Source organism: Electrophorus electricus, chromosome 2 (assembly GCF_041902795.1).
Source record: "Electrophorus electricus isolate QZ-2024a chromosome 2, ASM4190279v1, whole genome shotgun sequence".
NCBI lineage: Eukaryota > Metazoa > Chordata > Actinopteri > Gymnotiformes > Gymnotidae > Electrophorus > Electrophorus electricus.
The window spans coordinates 41,600,843-41,623,570 of NC_137498.1; the positions used below are offsets into that span (position 1 = coordinate 41,600,843).

The window sequence follows — 22,728 nt, forward strand, 5'->3', positions numbered from 1 at the left end:
ACTTCTGCTGGACTTGTCCAGTCGTAGTGTTAGGGCACCGTTTTGGTACGATATTGTTATATGATGGTGTAGATCACTGTGATTGTAAAAGTAAGCCAAATATAACCCTCCCTACCAGATGTTTCACAAACCATATTAATGTAATCACAAAACCTTTTGAAACAGTTGTTGCAACACCAAAAAATAAATAAATAAATCCACTGGAAGCTGCACATGGTCCTTTTAATTTTTAATTTTTTTTTTACTTTTGGCTCTGATTCATTTTCACAGTGAATGAAGTCTAAAAGAATAAATGAAGTCTGAGAATAAATTATAACATTTTGCCGTGGTCAGACAGAAATAAACCCCATGTTTCGTAAACGGAAATGAGAAGCTGCTTATCACTCAATCCCAGTCCACAGACAGCCACCACCACATTCAGAAAAACAAAACAACCAAAAGAAAAACCACACAACCCACCTGTTTGGTGGCAGCATCAGACAGGTTCCTCAGTGTCCACAGGCAGTTCTGAACCAGACGCTGGCTCGGGCCAGTAAGGTGCTGGCCAAGTGCTTGCATGCCCCCTGCCAAACACAGGGACCGGGATTTTAGAGGTGCCATGTTAACTGAACTCAGAGTTGGCCGCAGAGCAGAATGGGACTTAGGAAGCTGTCCAGCAGTACTGAAAATCTCCCTAGTGGGGAGGATAAGCGTCTGGGCTTCTCCACACACCGCCCACAGTGTGCCGAAAAGAGATGCATTCTGAAACCTATGCAGATAAATTGAATTCTTTATTGCTGAAAGGAGGGAGAGGGGGCAGAATAATGCACAGCAGCAGGCTGCCAAAAAAGGAGATTTGTCTTCAAAAGCAAAACAGAAAGAAAGGGATCCAACCTGCTAAGAAGGGAGAAACATTCTAAAATGTCCTTCTGGAACTAAACCTAATACCAACCCTTGTGACGACAGAAAGGGAAAAAAGAGAGCCAATCAGAGAGAAAGAAAGACCAGCCTGTAACCAAATTCTGCACGAATAATCAACTAATGAAAGAGCACTTGCTCAGCCACATTTGAATTTTCAGAGAAACAAACGCTGTCCTGTTTTAATGCACCTTTAATGTATCAGCAAGTGGGAAGCACTTTTGTGTGCAACACCAAACAGACTAGCAGCAAACTCCTCTTAGAAAAATGTTCGTATGACGCAAGTAAGCAGCTGCAAGCCCACACACTCACTCACTCACACACATGCCCGAGTACACGAGTAAACATGTCTGCTCACCGGCGTCCACGATGGCTGGCTTGTTACTAGGACACACAGAGAGCACCTTCAGCACTCTGCTTGTGGTCCACAGGAGTTTCTCATAGTTGTAGCTCCTCATGATGGACACTAAACTCTCTGGGCCACCGTTAGCCAGGATGATCAGCTACAGTGCAAACAGAAGTAGAGAATACATCTACAGCAATGGCACACTGAGACACCCAAAACGGGTGTTTATTGTCTTTGTTCTCAACACAATGTGACATGCTCAGACAAAATCTGAGTTAAAATGCAGAATATAGGATAGACTCTGCGTCTTTGGTATAGCATGAAAGGCTATATGAAAGTATCTTTCAAAAAAACACAAGAGTAGAACAGAGAACACTAGAAAAAAATCTGCTGGAGAAAGCTCCAAGACACACACACGTACACACCCACACCCACACACACACACACACCCCCACACACACACACACACACACACACACACACACACACACACACACACACACACACACACACACACAACACACACACACACTCTCACCTTGCTCTCCTGATTTCCATAGGACAGGAGCTGCAGGCAATCCGTGGTGATGGCCAGGAATTTGGGATTGCTCTTCTTCAATAGGGGAACCATCTTCTGCAGGCCGTCAGCCAGACGCACAGCCATCTTGGCCCCCTCCTGGTGGAGGAGGAGATTGTGCAGGGTGGTGATGGCGTAGAACAACACCGACTCCATTGGGGAGCTGAGGCCAAAGCAAAGCAGAGAAACGGGAAGTGATATTTTAAATTACAGTGCTTTAATTTTATCCTTGTGATGTTTGATAATGCCTAACAATCTGTGTGGTGTCAGGGAAACCATACAGATTGTTACATATACAGTACATTGTTTTATTCATTACTTATTATTTATGTACTTATGGTCTTAATAATTCATAATTATAACCGAGTCACATTCCCCCTCATCATCAGAATGGATCCCCCTGCAAAGCAGACATGCCTGGCAAACACTGGAGCAGCATTATAATGAGGTGGCCTGGGGCCCGTGTGGACGGTGCTGGGGAAGGAGGCGGAGCAAGGTAGCAGGAGGACAGCACAGAACACGGCGTGCGGTGTGAGTCCAGCCACCGCTAGTGGCTGTGTGTGCAGCGTGTCTCACCCCAGGCTGTTCCTGGGGCACAGCACAGGGGACGGCAAGGTGGGGGGGGGGGGGGGGGAGGAGCTGGCACGGCTGGCAGAAAGTTCTGTGCTGATCGGACACTTCGCGCCTTCACCGGCAGGACTTCAGGGAGACGTGTTCCATCCATCAAATAAAAAACTAGATTAAGACAGGTTAATTTCGCATTGGCTGTCCACATATTGGGTGAGAATTATGGATGCCTTTGGAGCAGGTTGTCAGGGGCTACAGTATTTAGAATAATAATTATAACAGAAAAGAATTACGCAGACATTTAATTAATTAACCTTAGTTCATTTTAGTTGACTGGTTGATAATCCAGTTTCAGTCCAGTGTCAAAAAACATCCATCGATACAATGAAGCCCAATGCTTATGCATGCCCAACAGAATCTTAAAGGAGTGAATCATACATAAATATTAAAGACCTATAACATTTTAAAGAATGACCCAGTATTTAACTTAGTATTTAACTAATCACTCATTCCTTTCATCAAACCATCAATTCTTCCATCTAGCCTCATCTTTTGTCACCTGAATGTCATGCCATCTTTTGTCACACCTGTGACATCCTTCAAGCTCTGATGTCAAGTCCACGATTTGTTTTCCAGTACTCGAGTCTTTAAACATGCGAATTCACCTGTCTGTCATTTGCTATGCTTTTATCACTGCAAAACACCTGCACACCCACACGCAATGACTATAAAAAAAACCAATCTGTATTCTAGCACGCTGAACATTTTTTCCGACATTAACAGCAGTTCCAACAGTGTGCTGTCCTTGTCCAGTGCTCACTCACTCGTCCACCCTCACCCCGACCTCTCAGCTAACCTGAGCATGCGCACAAGTGCGGGGATGCCTCCAGACTTGAATATGGCGAGCAGGCCCTCGCGCTGGTGGGACAGGTTGTGGAGGACACTGGCAGCGCAGCGAGCCGTCTCCAGGTCGCCTGTGCTCTGCATGGCCCTCACCACTGCTGCCACCATCTGGGGTGACTGCACCAGCACGCGCCGTGAAGCCTCCTTCCTCGTCAGTTGGTTCACAATCAGAGCCGCCTTGTTCACCACCACCTGGGTGGATGAGCATCAGAAGCAAAACTGTCAGCAATGGTGAGTATGTTAGCAGGTGCCAATTAACGTTACACATGTAATGTCATGATAACTGTATACCATAAGCTCTCATGTATTGTTGGCGATGAAGTAGTAATGCATTACAGTGTATTTCATCACTGGTTCTGGATCTATGACAACACCAACGCCAGTTATTTTGAGTACTCTAGCTATTGCTAGCATCAGCCCCTATTCTGAGCAGTCCAGTTCTGGGCTTTTCTTCTTTCTTTTTTACAAAAAGACAATGACACACCAGCTTTACAGACATCTGGGACTGGACCGGAAATGGATGCACATGAAGAATCTATATAAAAGGGAAATGGATTTTCCTCTGTTTGGGACTTGAAAATGAATAATATGTGGTATGTAATTCTGTATTTTTTTAATAATAAAAAAAGCTATATGTAATGTAATGTTCATGTATGATTTTTAAAGACTGGTTGGATATGTTTAATGAATTGCATGAGTAAAAAGAAAAGCAAAGAATTACAAACAAGAAAAATATAAACACAAGCTGCAGAGGTTTTACCCCAGTAAAATTCATTTTCTCTCCTTGCACACAGTAAAAACAGCTCAGTGGCTAGAGCAGCACAGAGGGTCTTGGGGCTGGCCTTCATTTATTCATGAGCCTGGGTGTTTTGATAACAACGGCAATTAAAAACACAAACAGATCCAGTTTACAACGTGTAGCTTCTTCACAGGCATGCGCCAGCCTCCCCACTACAAACCTCCTCTCCCTCCACAATCACAGCAGTACACACCAGCTGTTGATGAGCACAGTGACATGCTTCTGTTTTTTCGCTATTAGAGTTTTGAGTTAGAAGAAGAAAAAAAACAGTCCAACAACTGTGAAGAAGGTTTAGCACTGTAAACGATACTTATACATAAGCCAATGCTACTAATTTACTATAGGATAGACAAGCTGTTTGTCTGCTTGCCTGTATGGCTGTCTGTCTGTCTGTATATGTGACTGTCTCTCTATCCAGCCTTCTTCTTACCAGAAAGACTCTTTGTCCTATCAGTCCTGTGGAGCCTAACTGGCTATAAACACTGCTATAAGACTTGTGTGTCATGCAGAAATTCATTTCATATGTATCGAACAAACGAACTCTTACTTTGGCAAAAGCACTATGAGTTCAGTTAGCAGATGACCTTGACAAATATTACAGCACTGAGGAAGACAGGGACAGAAAGAGAGGGTGAGGGAGAGATATTTGAGTGACAAGGCACTTGGACTAGCGCCTCAGTTGGATCAAAGTTCTGTGCGTCTGTGAAGCGTAATGAAATACTCTCAATTACTGGAGTGAGTGATTTAGTTATGCTGGATGCTTCATAATTGCACAACATACTGGAGGCAAGCCTAACAATTTTGCGGGTGGACACATTCCCAAAATGATAATGCATGCACACTGTTACTAAATGCAATATAAATTCTCCAAATGTTTAAATTATTTTTTAATGGATTTTTGTCCCCTGTAAGAGTTACATGAGTATAGAATAAATAAGGCCACCCCAAAACAAACTTTGCCTATCTGCCCACATACATGTAAATCCGGTGACACAAACGCAAACAATCTAAAGCGCTAAAGTTGTTTTGCTTCTGACAAACCAAGCGCAATTTGGCAGCCTGCTGTATTCAGGCTTGTGTTCATCACTAGAGGGAAATCTACTAGCAGTAGCTGGGGGGCATGGCCTTCCAGAAGTATCCAGTGGGTGTAGCCTACCTGATCATCATCCACAAGAAGCTTGGTGAGCTCTGGCACGGCCCGAGTGGCCAGCTCTGCATCGTCTTGGTAGTTGATAAGATGGACGATGGCGGTCTTCAGCAGCTGTGAGGGCTCAGCCAATCTCTGCACATTGCTCTGCTGGGGGGCGTCACTCTGAGCGGCTGCCACGGGTGTCTCACCCTCAACAAGAGTCTCGGGAAACATGGCAGCACGAACACGCTGAGCTCGAGTGAGTGTGTACTGCGCCTCCATGTCTGTGAGTGGGACAGGAAGTGATGTGGTAATATACCCAAAACATCCTCCAAGTCTTTCTACTTGTAAATGTGTCTTACATCACTCCATGTTGACCTTTGCTGCCCATCTTTTACAACTCAACAACTAATCTTCTCACATTAGTCTGTCATACTAGTTTTTCATAGTTTCCTATAAACTGACATGGAGGTGGGGATTTAGTAATAGCTGTGATTACTGCTGCGGTTTTTAATGCTTATCTTTTTAATAGGCACACCAAGCTACCACCACGTGCGTGTAAATTAATCTCTGCTTGCGCAAACCATGGCTCATCAAAATTTTATAATCCACACTTATCAGTCCCACCTAACACCACCACCACCCAAAAAACATATTAATACTCCAATGCTTTACATTATATACACATTTCCTGCAGCCAATGTCACTGCTATTGTGACACTGCTATTGGCTGCGATCATGCCCTACTGCAAAGGGCTTGGACCAGCTACCCTAAGAAACCCACCTCTCTCACCCTCTAACCTACATACCAGTCTCTCTCGCCCTCTCAGTGACTCACCCCGGTCTCTCTCCTACACACCCCGGTCTCTCTCTGGGTCTCTCAGCCGCAGCTCTCAAAGACATTGCTGTCATAAAAGGTTATGAACTGTGGCAGAGGACAGGATGAATGTATTGGGTTTGCTATGACTTTGAGGACTGTTTTTAAACAACATACTAAAAAGGATTTTCACTGAAGAATCCCCACTTGCTCTTCTGCTGGACCTGATTAGACAAGATTAGCTCTTCACAGACCCTGGGGTTATTTGTGCCCCCTCACCCTTAATCCTGTGCTCCCTGAATGCCATGCAAAAGGCTCAGGAAGTAGAAAATTAATTTCCCTTGAAAGTCTCAGCTCCTTGCAGTGTGCCTCGATCAAAGTCAAAGATGCTAGCCAGAGTCTCTGAGTGCACTAATTTCATGTAATGCACATCATTGCAGAACATGACCATTGTCACAAATGCTTCTGCCTGAAGCTCTGCCCTCTCTGCACACCTTTCCCCCTTCCACCTTCTGATATTCCTGCCTGAATCTCCACCCTCTTGTCCAGCTGACCACTTGACATTGGTCCTTCAAGTTCCACCCGTCTACCTTCCCCTGATTATTATTGCCACCTGTCTTTTATCCCTTGTGGAGTATGGCTGATTATCAAGGATAATAATTTTAGAAACAAAACTTCCATTATGCTTCAACTTAATTGTGTTTTGAGACAAGTAATTTTTCCATTCTTTCAAAGTACTAGGAAACGTATGGTTATGCCTATGGTTAATTGACCATATGTTACAAATGTAACAGTTAGAAAATGCTGAAGCACTTCATTTATTGTATATAATCAGGTTCCTTTCTGGTTTTGCTTACAAAGACCTGCTCCATTAACGTGGGCCACTAAGCTGCTATATCTGAGGTTCCCTTGTCTCTTTGTTCAAAGTTCCCTGTATTAATGCTCTATCTGTTATTGTCACTGTTCTCATTTACCCATTTAGGATCATTGGTTTGCCTACTGCACTCATGTCTCTATGTTTCAACCTCAGACCATTATAATCACTGTGCTGCTTAGATTGTCCTTAATAAAGCAAACATTCTGATTCTCATCCATAACCAGACTGCATAATGTACCTGTGCACTCTATAGCAAAATCTAAAGGACCCTGTAAAATGATGGACACACAGTATACTCTAGATTGTGTTTAACACCATGGTAAATACTTTATAGTTTCAAATCAGCCCTTAGGATGAAGTGGAGGGAGTGTGTGTGAGACAGAGATAGAGTGAGAGATAAAAACAAAGAGAAAAAGAAAAAGATGATAAAAGAGAAATCAGGATACAGGAGGAGAAAGAGAGAAAAAAGAACGAGAGGCAGAGTGAGCAAGAACAGGTCAGAGAGAGAGAGAGAGAGAGAGAGAGAGAGAGAGAGAGAGAGAGAGAGAGAGAGAGAGAGACCGACCTGCATTGCTTTCTACCACAGTGCAAGTGGCACTAAACTTCCTGCTGCTCTCGGTCTCGTCCTCGTCGCGCAGGGTCGTGGCCCCAGACTGGATCCCAGAGTCAGAGGTGTAGTAGGTGTGCTGCCACTCCGCCACCTTCATGGCTCCGTCAGCTTCACTCACTGCACACAGACAGAGAGAAACCCAGTGGAATCCAGCCCTCTACATTAGTGATTGGTCAAAGTCACCTTGTTCAAGCCCTTGCAATAAGATGGTATAGAAATAACACAATTGATAGAAATGCAGCAACCACCTAATTTTAACTGGGCAGAGATGTAAATGGAGCAATGGATGTTTCTGTTTGTTTTCTTTGTGTTCAATGGTCAATGGTCTAAAGTGCCTTCTTTGGACATTGTTTATGCTGAATAAACACATGCTGCCCAACCAGGACTGCTAAAACTCATAATAAGACAATGAGTGTGTCTTCATCAAAGAGAACACTAATATCCACCACCATCAATGGAAGTAAATCTCTATAAAGGACTCATAAGATCTTTACTTTTGGCATATAATCGAGGCATCACTTGTGTAATCAGTAATTACCAGTAGACAAACCCAGACACAAACTCATTCTACACAGATAACCAGCACTGCACAGACTTACTTTGCATGGACATCTGCACGGTCCAGTCTGAAAGCCAGCTGTCTGGAAAAGGGAGATGTAGAAACAATGATCTGAGAATAAAATTTCAATAGTATTTTGAAATTTCTTTCAACAAATTTGATCTGGTCGACAGATTTGGACAACACAGAACATTGTTTTGCTTTGTTTATTGAGTTTATTGATCTGTCAACAAAGCTACCAACAATGAGAATTATTTTCCTTTGTTGGAAAAGCTTGTCAGTAGTTGAATTCAAAATACCTGTGTCAGTTACAAACTACAGTTGTTGTTTTTTTTTCAATCACTTTGTATCCAAGCCTCACAAATCAATACTGGGAACAACATTGTTCAACAGTAATGGAACAATATATTATTTATACACTCACCAGCCACTTTGCTAAAATGACCCTGGTTGAATTGTACAGTTAGCACCATTCACAGAGTTTAGCAGATGCCCTTATCCAGCAGTACAGAAGTGAACCCTTCGGTCCTACGCAAATATACACTTTTATGTGTTAGTAGGCTTACAGGGATGTGAAACCATGACTTTGCTCTTACTAGCATCTTCTTCTAGCCCATGTGCTGCTCGTGAATATTTTATATTAGCCCCTCTCTAGAATATCACTCCAGTGCTCAGTTTTTGTCTAGAGAACCAATGCTGGCTGGATAATGTTGAGCTGTAGGCCACTTTCAACCCAGCAGTAACACAGATGTAAAAGCCTCACTGTACAAGCTCAGCCCCCACCTGTGACTACCCTGCCTACCATGTGACTACCCTGCCACTGTGTTAATAATCCATCACATAGGATTGTAGCTGTTTGTTAGTTTTACCCACAGACCTCATCTGACAGTCTAATATAAATTACAAGACACCTGCTACTCAACATTCATCCAACTGAGACGTTGTTAATTAGGGCCTAATTTGGATAAAATCCTAAACATGATTAGCTACAAATAACTGTTGCAAGTGATATAATTAACCATTAGCTCATTTTTAAATCATTAAACACCACTAAAAAAAATCATCATTCTTCTAAAACCACAGGGAAAAAAGACAAATGAGGCAAGCCAGTGTTTAGAGGAATAGCCCTAGTTCTTTCAAGCTGCATTAAAGTGAAGCCAAACTGGATGACATTATGTGACTAAATAACGCTGGTTCTGCCGATGACCCTGCTTTCCAAATAAGTGACAGCATGCAGCAGTTCAAAGGCAAGAACACACACTCGTGACTACCAAACAATGCTATTTAAAAGAGAACAGAAACTGATGCACAAATCCCTGCAGTCCCTAAAGCAGAAGCTTCACGACGCCAGATCATGATGAGCAGGAGCACAGGTGTCCAAGAAGAGCATGGGAAGTGGGTGCTGTGTCAACCCATCCCCACTGATGCTTAATGCTTGAGTATAATTAGGCCAGTGGTAATGGGGTGATGGCATGAGGAGGAGAGTGCTACGCCGCATGAGTGATGTTAAAACAGGTCACTTCCACTGCCCTCCAGGCCACAGGAAAGAAGAGAACTTCACTGCTATTTCTAGAGAAGCATGGCAACTCTCTGTGAATTCATTAAATTCAGTTTCTCAGTAAGTGACTTGACTTATAAACATTTCAGACCCGTAATGGCTTCAGACGGCTACAGTAAATGATGTAATGCAGTAAGACACACAGGTAAAGAAACTGAGTTGCAGTACAGGTTGATCGGTTAGAGTTTTATAATGGAAGGCAATTTTAAATCTTTGCGGATTCGTGTGGAAATAGTCTATTACAGTACTGGCTTGGTAAATTCAACTGCTGCTTATCTGTGATATCTTGAAATGTTCAGGCTTTTTCCAAGATCCCAGATTCAAGACTACAAGAAGGATGAATCCAGACGTGCTTGTTAAATAAAGGTGTCAGACTGAGTATTCCTACTGAATGTGTGCAACAGCATGCCGATGAGGGATAAGAGGAACAAAGGAAAGCACTACTGAAACAAATTCACACAGAGTGACAGACAGGAGGCATTATAGTCTAACAATGGCTGGCAGTTACAGCTAAACAACACTTTTGAATAAAAACACTGAATAATAGACAGAAGTTGAAAGATTTCAGCAACCACACCATCTCCAGGGGTGATGCTGTCTTCTGACAAAAAGAGTGTTGAAGGCACCTCAAAACATAGTTTCCAGATGGAATAAAAAACAATACCCATGACCAAAATTTGAAATATTATAGAAATGTGAACTGAGGGACAGGGGTTGGATTTTTTTTTACTGTGAGCTCCTACTCAGTAAAAAATGACAACTGCAGACGTTCCTTCTTCCAAACTGCACATAATAAAACACAGCATTAAATTAAAACACTTCAAAGCAAAGTTATTTGATGAACAAAATAAACCAGTAGTTAACACATGCTTCTCCAGAAAATTCACAAAAACAACCTTCCTCTATGGCTGGTGCACTGCATCCATGGCTCAACCCTACACCTTGGCATGAACATCCTGTCCCTCTGCCTGCAGACCTCGCCATTGCTGACATGCCAAAGGGATAAAGCGTGACTTAATTCTCACACCACCAAAGTTCATGTATTTCAGTTATTCTTTCAGTATTTGGCTAATTTGAAGCTGGTCAACAGAGCTTCTGTACTAATAATATGACTGATGGAAGTCATGGTGAGCCACTCATGCTTCTGATTTATATTGGGGTGGTGCTCATGCCTGACTTGACTCATCATCTCTATTTGTCTTTCATCTTCGTTCCTTCCAGTGCCCTTCTCTTTCATCCATTCCACTTATAATTAATCACCGTTTTCCTTTCACTCAGTCACATTCTTACCGTCTCATGAGGACATAAAGCATCTGGGAAATTGCTTTTTTAATTGTTGTTATGACGCCATGCACCCTGCATTTCCTGGAACCATTAATTACAGCTAAGCCAAGAATGCAGGCATGCATGCACACACACACACACACACACGCATGCGCGCGCACACACACACACATAGAGAGAGAGACGTTGCCACCTTAACTGTGTTGCTAATAGCATCCAGGGACCATCTTTAGTTAACTAAAATGCAATTAAAGCATAGAATTGGTCAAAATGATAAATAAACATTACAAAATACTAGAGATTTGAAGATTGATTTGAAGATTGATGTGTGTATCCATTAACTAACTATTATTAGCATGACTTTGGACTTCAGTACTGTACATAGAGTACAACAGAGTACATTAAGATTACTTGCACAAATTGGAAGTGTGTCATTGAAATGTCAAAGGCAAAGTGCTGTAACTTTACTTTACACTATAGGATGGAATGACCAAACAGGGCCTTTTGGTTTCATGTGAGTTTAAGATGCCATTCTGCTCTAGCCCACTGCTGCAGTGCAACCTGTAGAGGTCAAGGCATATTTCCACTAATGGGACTGAGCACGCTCCCCTGAAGGGCTGTTTGCAGCTCTCACGCAGACAGAAGCTGAGGACAACATTTATATGGGTCACGTATGCTAGCACGGCTGTTATGTTTCCCTACAGTTAATGTGCGTTTCATGGCAGATATGAATCAGTGAATAAATGTTTACACAGAACTATATCTGAATTTCAGTCCATCAGTTAGGCTGCCAGAGTACAAATAAACAGAAATATAATCGATTCTGAACCTGAGAGACTAAACTGCCAAACTGATGTTTGTGTGTGTGTGTGTGTGTGTGTGTGTGTGTGTGTGTGGGTGTGGGTGTGTGTGGGTGTGTTTGTTTGTTTCTGTGTGTGTGGATAAGTGTGTTACCAGTGATGTAGCTGATTCTAGCAAGATTATATATAAATCAGCAGATGTCATATATTTTATTTGCTTATATCTTCCTTTAACTCAGTTTGAATTTTTCAAGCCACAGGTTTTCTTTTTTACTCACAAGGCTCAGAGAAAGCAGGAAAACATGATGACAGAAGATGAAATATCCTGTGATGATATCACTGCATCATATCCTCAAACAGGCAACATGGACTGCTTTTACACACATGTAACATGTTTGTTGGTGCAGACTACCAGTGAGTCAGCAGACACTGAATAAAACAGCTGATGCACAGATTTTGGAAAATGACATGTGCATGTTTACACATACAACTTCAGTGCAAAGGTTGGAAATAAAATGACCGTTTTCCTTTTTCAGGAACTTGTAGTGAATCTCAGCTGCCGCTTAAGCCCAACCTCATTCAACATTCCCATTAATGGGAACTCCACTTCAGAGGAGTTTGCATCATGTGGTGCCACTCGACATGACCTCTGCTCTCCACAAGCTGGTCCTCCTGACCCCAGCTGAACAGCACATCCTGGACCTGCTGAAGCAGCATAGCCACACCCTGGCAGCAGAAGGGAAATCTAACAATATGAAGTTCCAGAAAACTAAAATCAACATGTCAAACAAGCATTTTCTGCTTCACATTAGGGACTCCATAGACAACTGTACACAACATAAGCAACCGTATACAATATAAGTAAATGTGCACAATATAAGCAACTGTACAAATTATACACAACAACACTGATATTTAAGCAGCTGTATAAAATATTAGCAGAATGTAAGCAAGCTCAAGTATTAACACTGGAGGTTTCAGTGCTTATTAAACATCAGGGAAGGCACACAGGATATTACATGCATTAAAAGCAGTAAATTCATGTTTAAATACCTAATCACAATTTCTATCTCACAGAACCGATTCTCCACTGTTAGTAGTCCATGCAAATATAGCACCTTTCACAAAGCAAAGCTTTGTTCTAAGGTACAAACATCAAAGCACATCCTTGGGAAGGGTATTCTACAGGAAGACAGGGAACACTGCCCGCAGGGCTGAATTATAAAAATTCTCCTTACTCTTCAAAAGTCATGAGAAGCCTCATCTAAAAGATCACCTTAATCTAGAAAAGAGTGATGGGAAAACTAAAACTAAAAAACCAAAAACTATTCCTTCTTAGGATCATAAAAAATTTAAATAATCAGATTCAAAATGTCATTATAATGTACATCAAAAATAAACCCATATCACATGCTAGTACTAAATAAGCAGAGATGTTCTGGCGCTGAAATGACAATCATCACTGTGACACTGTGACACTGACCTCAGTGACTGACATAAAACATAATAGAATAGGTAATAGAAATCATGACTGATGTCAGGAAAGCCACACATATAATTACAGCGCGCACACACACACACACACACACACACACACACACACACACACACACACACACACACACACACACACACACACACACACAGATTTTTTGTAGATTTTTCCCTATTACAGGTAAGTCCTACTATAGTTACATTCTTGATATATAGCATGTTTTTCTTTTCTTGCCTTTATTTAAAATCATTACAATTACCCCCTACTCTCACTCACTCCTCTCATTAATCTCGTTGCCCTCATATCATGCTTTAATTAGCATCTCTAGTTGACTAGGGGCATACTGCTGGAATGGAAGACTAGCTGACTTCTAAAAGTGGTGGGTATATATCCAAAGAGGTGGGGCTGTGTCAGCTACACAACATGCGGCATCTGTTAAAAAAAACTCTGAGAACACATAATGTGACATTATTCCATTCCATTGCAAAAATAATTTTGTCTTTGTTTTTCGAGAAAAGAAAAAAAGAAAGAGAGAAATAAAGCAGGGGCACCTTTGGCAGGAAAGCCTAACTGCCACTGTTTCAAAGTGACTGCACACACACTACAGTTAACATTCCTATATTCAAAGTAGCTTTTCCCTATTACAGGTAAGTCCTACTATAGCTATATTCTTGATATATGGCATATTTTGTCTTTTCTTGCCTTTATTTAAAACCCTCATTACTTGTATCTCATTAATCTTATTATCATCATACTGTGCTAACAACAGAATGCACCACTGACCTTTACTCATTGTTATGAGTCTGACGTTGTTTTTCAGTGCAAAAGATTCTTTTGTGATATGCTAGGTCTCTCTATGTTCAATTCTGTCCAGTGCGTATGTGTGCGTGTGTGTGCGTGTGTGTGTGTGTGTGTGTGTGTGTGTGTGTGTGTGTGTGTGCACGCTTGCAGTAAAGAGCTGTAATAGAAGACTTGAAGGCCACTGGAGTGGCCCTCTGGCCTGAAATAATGGAGTCAGGAAAGAACATAAACAAGAGGGAGGATGTGTCTTTTTTTGACCATTGTTCTAAAGAAGGGCCTCGACCTCTTAACCAAGGCAAACTCATGTCCACTATACCCTGCTCTCCCCCTCTTTCCCTCTCCTTCCTGTAAGCTTCATCTTTGCCATTCATTTGACTCAAATGCTCTGATTTGGGCCCTAAATCCCCGTTTTTCCATTTCTCTCCTGACCCCAGTCCCTCTTCCCTATTGGGGCCTGTGCTCTTAGGCACAGCACTATCAAGCAACTTGAATCCCATGCACCCTACACACCCCATGCGCCCCACACGTCCCACACTCTCCATATGCCCCACTCACCCAAGACACCCCTGACTGCACAGCTGAGCTGCAGGTGTGACATCCACAAGTTTTCATCCCACCCAGAATGTAGCCAGCTGGATGACGCTAGGCAACCAGGGACACAGATTTTAAAAAATAATGAATTAATTAAATACATTTAAACAATTAAATAAAAAAATGTATACAAACAGCATAGTTAACTGCAGATAAATGTAAATTAGACAGGAAGTAAGAAATAAATTTTACAAGTTAAACCAATAAAGTGACTACTTTAAAAGTTGTTTCAAAATATTGCTGAACTGTGCTGGACAAAAACACTACGCATGCACATTCCACTGACCTGCTCGGTAAGCACATATCCCCTGCCAATTTCCTCAGACACTGTTTCACCTTTCTTGCTATAGACTCCCCGATTGCTGTGCTCTCTCAGTGCCGGCCTTTGAGAAACCCTGCCCTGGATGTTTTAGAGTTTTCCCTGCTCTAAGGGCTTGTTAACAGATGGGTTGAGGTAGGTGTGTTGTGGCAGGACACTGCTCTAGAGAAATATTCATAATGCATTAGTAGAGAGCCGAAACACTAAACTACTGTCCTTGCTCCAACACACCTGATTTAGCTCATAAAGAGGGTGATAGATGAAGTTTATGAAAATAAGCCCATGAGGAAACACTAAACTGTACAGTGTTGGGAGGGGAAGGATTCTCATGGACGAGTTCCTTGTAACCCATTGACTTCCCAACCCTACACACTCACACACACATACTCACTCACTCAAATAGACTCACACACACATTGATCCCTTGGCAGTTCCCAAGGCTGCATTTGAGGACGTTTTCAGAGCTCCTGGAATTGAACAATGCCACACCAGCAGACCTGTCATGGGTTTTTTTTTTACCTCCAGCCAGCTGTTGAGGGAGTGTCATAGGAGATATGGGTTTTGAAGTGTACCAGCAAAACCCTATATATGATGTGTGTGCGCGTGTGTGTGTGTGTGTGTGTGTGTGTGTGCGCGCACATGTATGTTTGTCTTTAAGACCGGTATACCTCACTACAGCACGTATGTGTGTTCAGTCTAACATTCACAGTGCTCAACCTGTTATAATCACCTGAGTTATCTATGTATTTTACCTATACACAGTACCTAATGTTTACTGTTTCAATGGCACAACCATTCATGGCATATACTTTTAGTAGAATTTACAGGTAGATATTCCATATTTTAGAGTATTCATTCAATATTTTGGATGTGTGGATGTATTAATTGTATTAATGTATTAATTAGAACAGCGGGTGTGAAATACAATAATATTTAACCCATATAGTAAACAAGTAACTAGAAACTGCAAAGTAAAAACGACACAAAATATTGTAATATATCATTTAGCAGATCAATGCTTCTTCCTGGCTAGTATGAAAGTAGTGAGGTAAACATGGGTAGTTATTCTGAAAATAAAAACTATGTTTCCCCATTACACTATAACAGGACTGAATTGAATAATATTTATTAACTACTATTCTTTTATATAGCATTCAAACATGGCTATTTAAGGTCTACATTTGGGGCAACTGGTACTTTGCAAAGAAGGTGAGGTCTCTGTAGAAAAGTGGGAGGGGTCTGCAGAGAAGGAAAAGGGTGCTGTAGAGGGGGTGGGCTCCAAAGAAGAGGGGATCTATAGAGAAATGAGAGGACTGTATAGAGAGAGTGGCGGAGGAACTTTCTGTAGAAGAGGAGATCTCTTTAGAGGAAGGGAAGGCTCAGTAGAGAAGGGGGCCAACACACTTAGGGTGACTGCACAACTAGGCTTTAGTTCAGCTCGGTGCTGGCAGAGAATGCGTTCCTGCCAGACTCCTGGAGCTGATATGAAGATTGTGTGAGCCTCCCTCACTTAGACCGCGATTACAGAGCATGTGACATTCCCTGTACCCCACAGAGGGGTTTTGCGGTCAGAGGGATGGAGCGAAAGCAGCTGAAGCATGTTGGGAGAGATGCTGTGATAGTGGCAGACCTACGCATTAGGTTTTTCAGCTATATATAAATATACTACATGCTCTGAAAATAGGACCACAAGTATTAGAAATAACATCAGGATCAGGATCAGTTTTATTTGCCAGGTATGTTACAAAACAGACTGACACACTGAAATATTTACAGTTTTACAGATAGTATACAGAACAGGGAATACAGCAGATGTTAACTAAGATAAAATAAAATAAAAGGCAAAAAATATTATTTTTAATAGTAATTGTGATGGATATTTAAAAAAGCATTCTTGACTATGTACTTATGAGCAAGGATGCGAGAGATATGATCATGTGTTGTAGTATATATAGTTTATTACTGTGTGAAATTGATGTCTGCATAAATATAGTGCCAGTTTCAATAATACTAATGGCATATTTAACTAATCAATAACTTAGGAAATAAAGTTATGTGCTTCAGTGAAAGGGGTACTATGTTATAGGTGAGTGTTAGTTCTGTAGCTAGCAAGATAATTTGATTATAAAATTCAACAGTTGACAGTTTGTGATTAACTTCTTAAACCAGCTTCTTACGATGCTTGTTCAAGCAATCTAAATTAATACTGAACAGTGTCACCTAAACTTTATAACTATATTAAACCAGTGTGTCATTATTCACAGCTTCCTTAAATATTTGCTTATGGTCCTGTTTCCATGTGTTAGAAGTTTCCACACCTGGACCTGCTAAACCTGTGGGGCTCATTTGCTTAAGCAAAAATAAAATTGACAAATAAAATCCTTTTTATTAGCACTAAATGAGAAGGAGATATTGCTGAGGTCTCTGGCATCGGGGTCTTGTGCTATAGGTACTAAAAAAAACAAACCCAACAACAAGAGTGCACTGTTACAAGTCAAACTGATTTGGGAATTTTCCAGGTCCAAGGGACTGTCAGACTAAACTGTGAACTGAAATCAAAAAACAGTCCTCTCAGCAGAGCAGCCATTGGTTTTTCTGCAGCTGACAAAGCAGTGTCAGAGCAGGTGGCAAACACAGACATGACAACTCCCAACAACAACCACAATTCTCTCTCCCACTGCAACATGCATCTCTAAACCTCACTAAACACAAACTGGTCTGCTGGGGGTTTGGAGTTTCAGACAGTCAAAAGGCACACGGTGTATTCCAGCACTCTGAAGCAGATTAGGTCTCCATTAATGGTTTTACAAATGCTGGCTAATGCTCCTTGGTTTCCAATTGGCTTTGTAAGAAGTAAAAAGTCTAAAGATAATATGATGTTGTCTCGTAAGGTCCCTATAAGGACAAAGGCTGAAGCTGCATGGCCTTCAAAGCCCGACAGCACCATTTTCTGATATAATCAGAGGAACTTGAGATATCTGGTGATCGGAGCACAGAGATCAACTTCTCAGCCATCTTAAACACAGGAATAAAGGGACAGAACCTTCAGGGCAGGCCAGCTGAAGCCATCTCAAAGCTTTTACTCAGTGATGTTACTGAAAATATCAGGAAGTAGGAGCCCCTAAGGAGAGATTAAATACCGACAGAAAGAGTCAGTGGAAGGCAGGAGGAGGTAACAGATCTGAAGTGTTTGGCAGATTAGAAACCACCAGCTAGGCACTGATTTATGTCTAAATGAAGAATGAGGTGGACCAGTAGATGGGCTCTGTTCACCTGGTAAGACAGACCACAATAAAACACCAAGCAGCACTGCAGTGTACAGATGGGTACAGTTGTAAGTGATCCCTCAACTCAATTCACAATTTACAACTCTTACGAGATCCATTAAATGAACTTCTAATGTTTTCTGACTAGCCCCATGAACCCACCAAAAAGGCCAGTTAGTTATCCTGCAGTACAGAGGCTGTTAAAATGCAGTGGCCATGAGAATAAAATTCCAGAGTCAAATCTGAGAAACCTTCAGCGGAAGGTCATTATTTGTCCTCACGCTTATCTACTCCTTTGCCTGGCAAGAACAGCATTCCGGGGAGACCGTTTTGCAGAGAAAATCATCAAACATTTCAAGGCCCAGGTGACAAATGATCTTTGTCAAAGTTAAACTAAAGGGGGAGAACATTCTTTGCAGTGCCATTAATTCTGAGCATTTTGAAAACAGAATCTCCAAAGTGAGTGAGTCTCAGTCAAGGAGCCTTGATGAGGGTACCATGTTCTTTGCTCGCTGCTCTCATGGGGCATTTAGGCTGAGAGGAGGGTTTACACGGGACACGTTAAAAATTATGCACAGCTCGCGATGGCTCTGTGAGGTCACAGACAGCGGATCTTCAGCATCTTGATGCACTTCTGAACTTCAAAGGCAAAATCTTCCTCCCTCCAGTGAAGTCATAAGGGTGATCGTCCACAGTGGGGAAAAAAAATTCCTTTTATCATTCACTTCAGAAATGCTAGCGGCCTCATGATGTTGGTATCCGCAGCTAAATTTAGTTGAGAAATCTGCACTGATATCTAGAATAGGTTTTAAAACTGATGCTTGGTGTCCCCATGAAGCCTTGCTAACTAATGAGGAGGAGAAGGTGGTGATGGATGAGGTTCTGAACATCCTGCTAGTCTCCCATTTCACAACAGCTTTAACACACTGAAATAACCCTCCACTTCTGACACACTGGAATAAACCTCCACTTCTGACACACTGGAATAACCCTCCACTTTGGCTCACAAACAGACACACACAAGCATACACACACACATATCGGTAGGGTGACAGAAGCTTTTTTATCTGTCTTCCCCGTAATCCGATCCCTTTAGCAGGCCGTGCAAATGCAGCAGGTGGATATGACGGATGCGCCTCTCTGCCGCTTGTGATACAGCAGGCTGTGCCTGTTCAAAACAATCGGCTCTCTTGTCTCCAGACACATGTCATGGAGCCTTCCTCCTGCATGAGCCGCAAGAGGCTCTCTAATTAGCGTAAACCTTGTTTGGAGACTACGAGCTCTCGCTTATCACCAAGCACAAAGCAGCATGCCTGCTTATTAAAGAAACAAACAACGAAGGGAAAAACCAGTGACCCGGGGAAGATCAGAGCACGTGTGCATGATGGATGGCTTTGCATCGACAAAGAGTGAAAATCCTCATCACCCAGAAGGCTTCCTTTGGAGCTTTTCCCGGAGGTCTTACGTGGAGGTGGTGAATGGTGAAAACCACAGTGAAACCTAAGACAACTGACGAAACCAACAGACCACAGAAAGAATGCTTCTTATTGCTTCAGAGAAGTACCTGTCTATTAAAGAGTGCAGCCTGGTCAAGGGAGTGACTCAGCCAGCCTGTCTGTCAGGTGTTGTGTGAGTTAATGAGGCTGGAGTTCCACAGCGCTTCAACAAGCTACTTGACAAAGGCCAGCAGCTCTGAATGAATGTGAATGTGTTACAGCTACATTCATTTCACATGTTGTTGACCTCCAGTAATAAGGAGAGAGCCTGTTTAAGCTCAGGTGCTTCACTGGTAAATTCTTTCTGGATCACAGTGGAGAGGAACGACTCTCTGGCCCAGAAGCAGAAGAGGAAGATTAGTTTTACTAACAGCTGCACACAAATTACTTGACGCAGGTGCTAGCAGGCCCAGTACTGTTGCAGCTTTTGATACGGTAAGCCTGTTATCTCATATAGGAACGTCAATTCACAAAACTGCCTTTGACTAATAATAAACACATTTCACATTGTTAAAACCTATGTGTCCCTGCAAAACCTTCACATGTCCAGTAGCTAGCAAAATAGGGGCAGCTATCATAGCTAATTATAATCAGCAATGTGTCAGCACCAGAAAAACAGTTGTCAGATAAGCTGAGGATCTAGTGACTTCATGGAAACAAATGTCCTGTGTCCAACATGCCAGCAGTTATGACATATGACAATGCTGTGTCCCTGTTACAGCTCATTTTTCGTAAAAGTGCTGCCCAGTGAAACAGACACTGAAGGATCTCAATGCAAATGTCTTCACAATGGAACAAAGCTGAACAATTTAGAAGGAATAGGGGGAAAAATCAGTCAGTAAACACAAACTCAAACAAATAAATGGAATACAGCATTGCCATAACGGGCTAATATCATCTACCTGTTACTATGTATTTTCATCTGAATATGCGATACCAATACTGACTCTCTATTTCTTTTTTATTGAAACATTCCAGTCAGTGATTGTAGAAGTACTGCCCATACCCCCAATATGCTAAGAAAGGTAAACTATAGCAGAGTTTATCACATTAAAAGTAACATATTTCCCACTCCTAGTGGACGTAGATGATACATCAAGCTTCTCTGTGTTTCTCTGAAGTCTTTATTACAGTGAACACCAGGGCCTTACAAACTAAACTGCCCCTGTTGGCAGTCTGCTGCTAGGCTTTCGTCATTATTATTTTTCTTCATCATGCTTTGAACAACAGAAAATTGTTGCCTGCCTTGCTAAGCTAGCTGAGTGCCACCATGAATCAGGAGTCAAATCTGCATTGGCACAAAGCCTTTATGCTTTGCCTTAAATTAAATGAGAAATATTGAGTTATGTTTGAACCAGAGACTGAGAGGCGTGCTGTGGGGTGAGGTGCCATCACCACTGAAAGCATCCCCAAACCAAACAGTGTCTCACTAAATGTACAGGACCCTGACACTGCTGCTTACGCACGACAGCCCAATAAATCAAAAGCCTTGTATTCGAAAGGGCTTTATTTTACCGGAATGTCTGCTGGGCCAATACACAGGCAGACAGTCTGTTCTATGCAGGTGTGGGTGCTCTGAACAGGCCCTGATAACACTTTTGTGAACTTACTTTTAGTTGTAAAGAATTTGCATGTTTAAACCTTACCAATGGCACCGTCACTATAAATTCTAGTATAACATTCAAAAAGCCTGTTGAAATAACCATCCATTATGTATTCATAATAAGAGATATGTTAAAATTTCTGCAAAACTTGAGTAATCCAGAACCTTACCAGTGACTAAATCAGGTCAAACTGACATGCACACCTACATGACGAGTGCATGCACACATACAGAGAGAGAGGGGGAGAAATTACTCATAATTAACTTCAAATTCTGCTGCTAGCTTTTATATTGTTTTGTTTTTTGTGGGCTCAAGTTATCATCTGATATATCATTTTTTTTTAATAAAGCCATTTCCTTGTCTGTGACACATAGTAATTACGCTAACACAGTTTCACCCCTCTTGCCAAGTGATCATCTCAGGAGATGAAGCAGACCAAGCAGCCAGGTGTGACTGACTACAGCCAATTAAAGGTGAGTGCAAATTAATTCTTCTGGAGATAAGGTGACAAGATTAAAACACCTTTCAATGTATTCCTTACAATCAGCGCTCTCCGTCTATAAACATTACAAACAACAAAAAGGGAAAAACAGCCATTTTAAAAATAACACTATTTAGGAAGCTGCAAATATGATGTGAGAACTTCACATTAGTAAAAAGAGAACAGATATTGTCTATACTGCACATACACCAGTCACAGAAAAAGCACAAAACAAAGGTGTGACCACAAGGAGAGTCTCAACACCAAGACCAAGTTCAGTCCAAACCAGGAAAAGGCTACTCATATAGAGAGATCCTTTTAGTTCATTATTAGGCATTAGCAGTCACTTAACCCTAGCAGTCTACCAATGACTATATAACAAATGATTTAAACATTTCAGAACAAGTCTCTGGCCCGTACAGTAATGCTGTAATAATAATAATAATATTACCCCTGTTTTACAATGCAGCTTCCTGTCGCTTAACAATTAATTTCCAGCAACTTACAGTGTAACTTCCCTGTATGAAATACTATGAAATCCCCATATGAAATACATATAAAACACTTACCAGTTCCAGTTGGTACTTGTAGGTACAGCAGATGAAAAAAGACAAGAAGGATCAAGAGAGTAATAATTGGCAACATAGTGTAACTTTCTGATATGTACCACATAATTACCTGGAACTTATGGTGGAATGTCCTTGTATGAATTGCAATAAAAACAAATGCTTTTGCCAATGGCAGTTGTGACCATGATTTTTATGCATGCAAGTTCGACAGACAACTTTCACCCACACTCCGGGGATTTATTGTGCTCATGTTTTCTACTTCATTGTATGATTTTGAATAGGACCAAGTCACAAAATGGCTCTGTACCTTTGAAAATGAGCTCCTAGCAGGCGTGTTCATCCAGCACTGCAGTAGCTCACAACAGGCATGCTTTGGAAGGCAT

General features: G+C 41.7%; 1 protein-coding gene across 9 annotated transcripts in view; it reads right to left on the minus strand.

The window, feature by feature from the left end:
- jupb (junction plakoglobin b) overlaps positions 1–22,728 on the minus strand; it is a 56,360-nt gene that overhangs the window by 20,081 nt on the left and 13,551 nt on the right. For 4 of the 9 annotated variants that reach the window (XM_027016068.3, XM_027016069.3, XM_027016070.3 and 1 more), the window contains 7 exons: positions 8,122–8,163; positions 7,478–7,639; positions 5,246–5,502; positions 3,244–3,482; positions 1,782–1,983; positions 1,256–1,400; positions 460–563 (listed from right to left, as the gene is read on the minus strand). In XM_027016068.3, the coding sequence (XP_026871869.2) occupies positions 460–563; positions 1,256–1,400; positions 1,782–1,983; positions 3,244–3,482; positions 5,246–5,502; positions 7,478–7,639; positions 8,122–8,134 (1,122 nt within the window). In that variant the 5' untranslated portion in view covers positions 8,135–8,163. Of the gene's footprint in view, positions 1–459; positions 564–1,255; positions 1,401–1,781; positions 1,984–3,243; positions 3,483–5,245; positions 5,503–7,477; positions 7,640–8,121; positions 8,164–14,574; positions 14,662–22,345; positions 22,437–22,728 lie in introns of those variants that run through there. The other 5 variants (XR_014119030.1, XM_081704141.1, XM_081704103.1 and 2 more) reach the window with 4 other exon arrangements.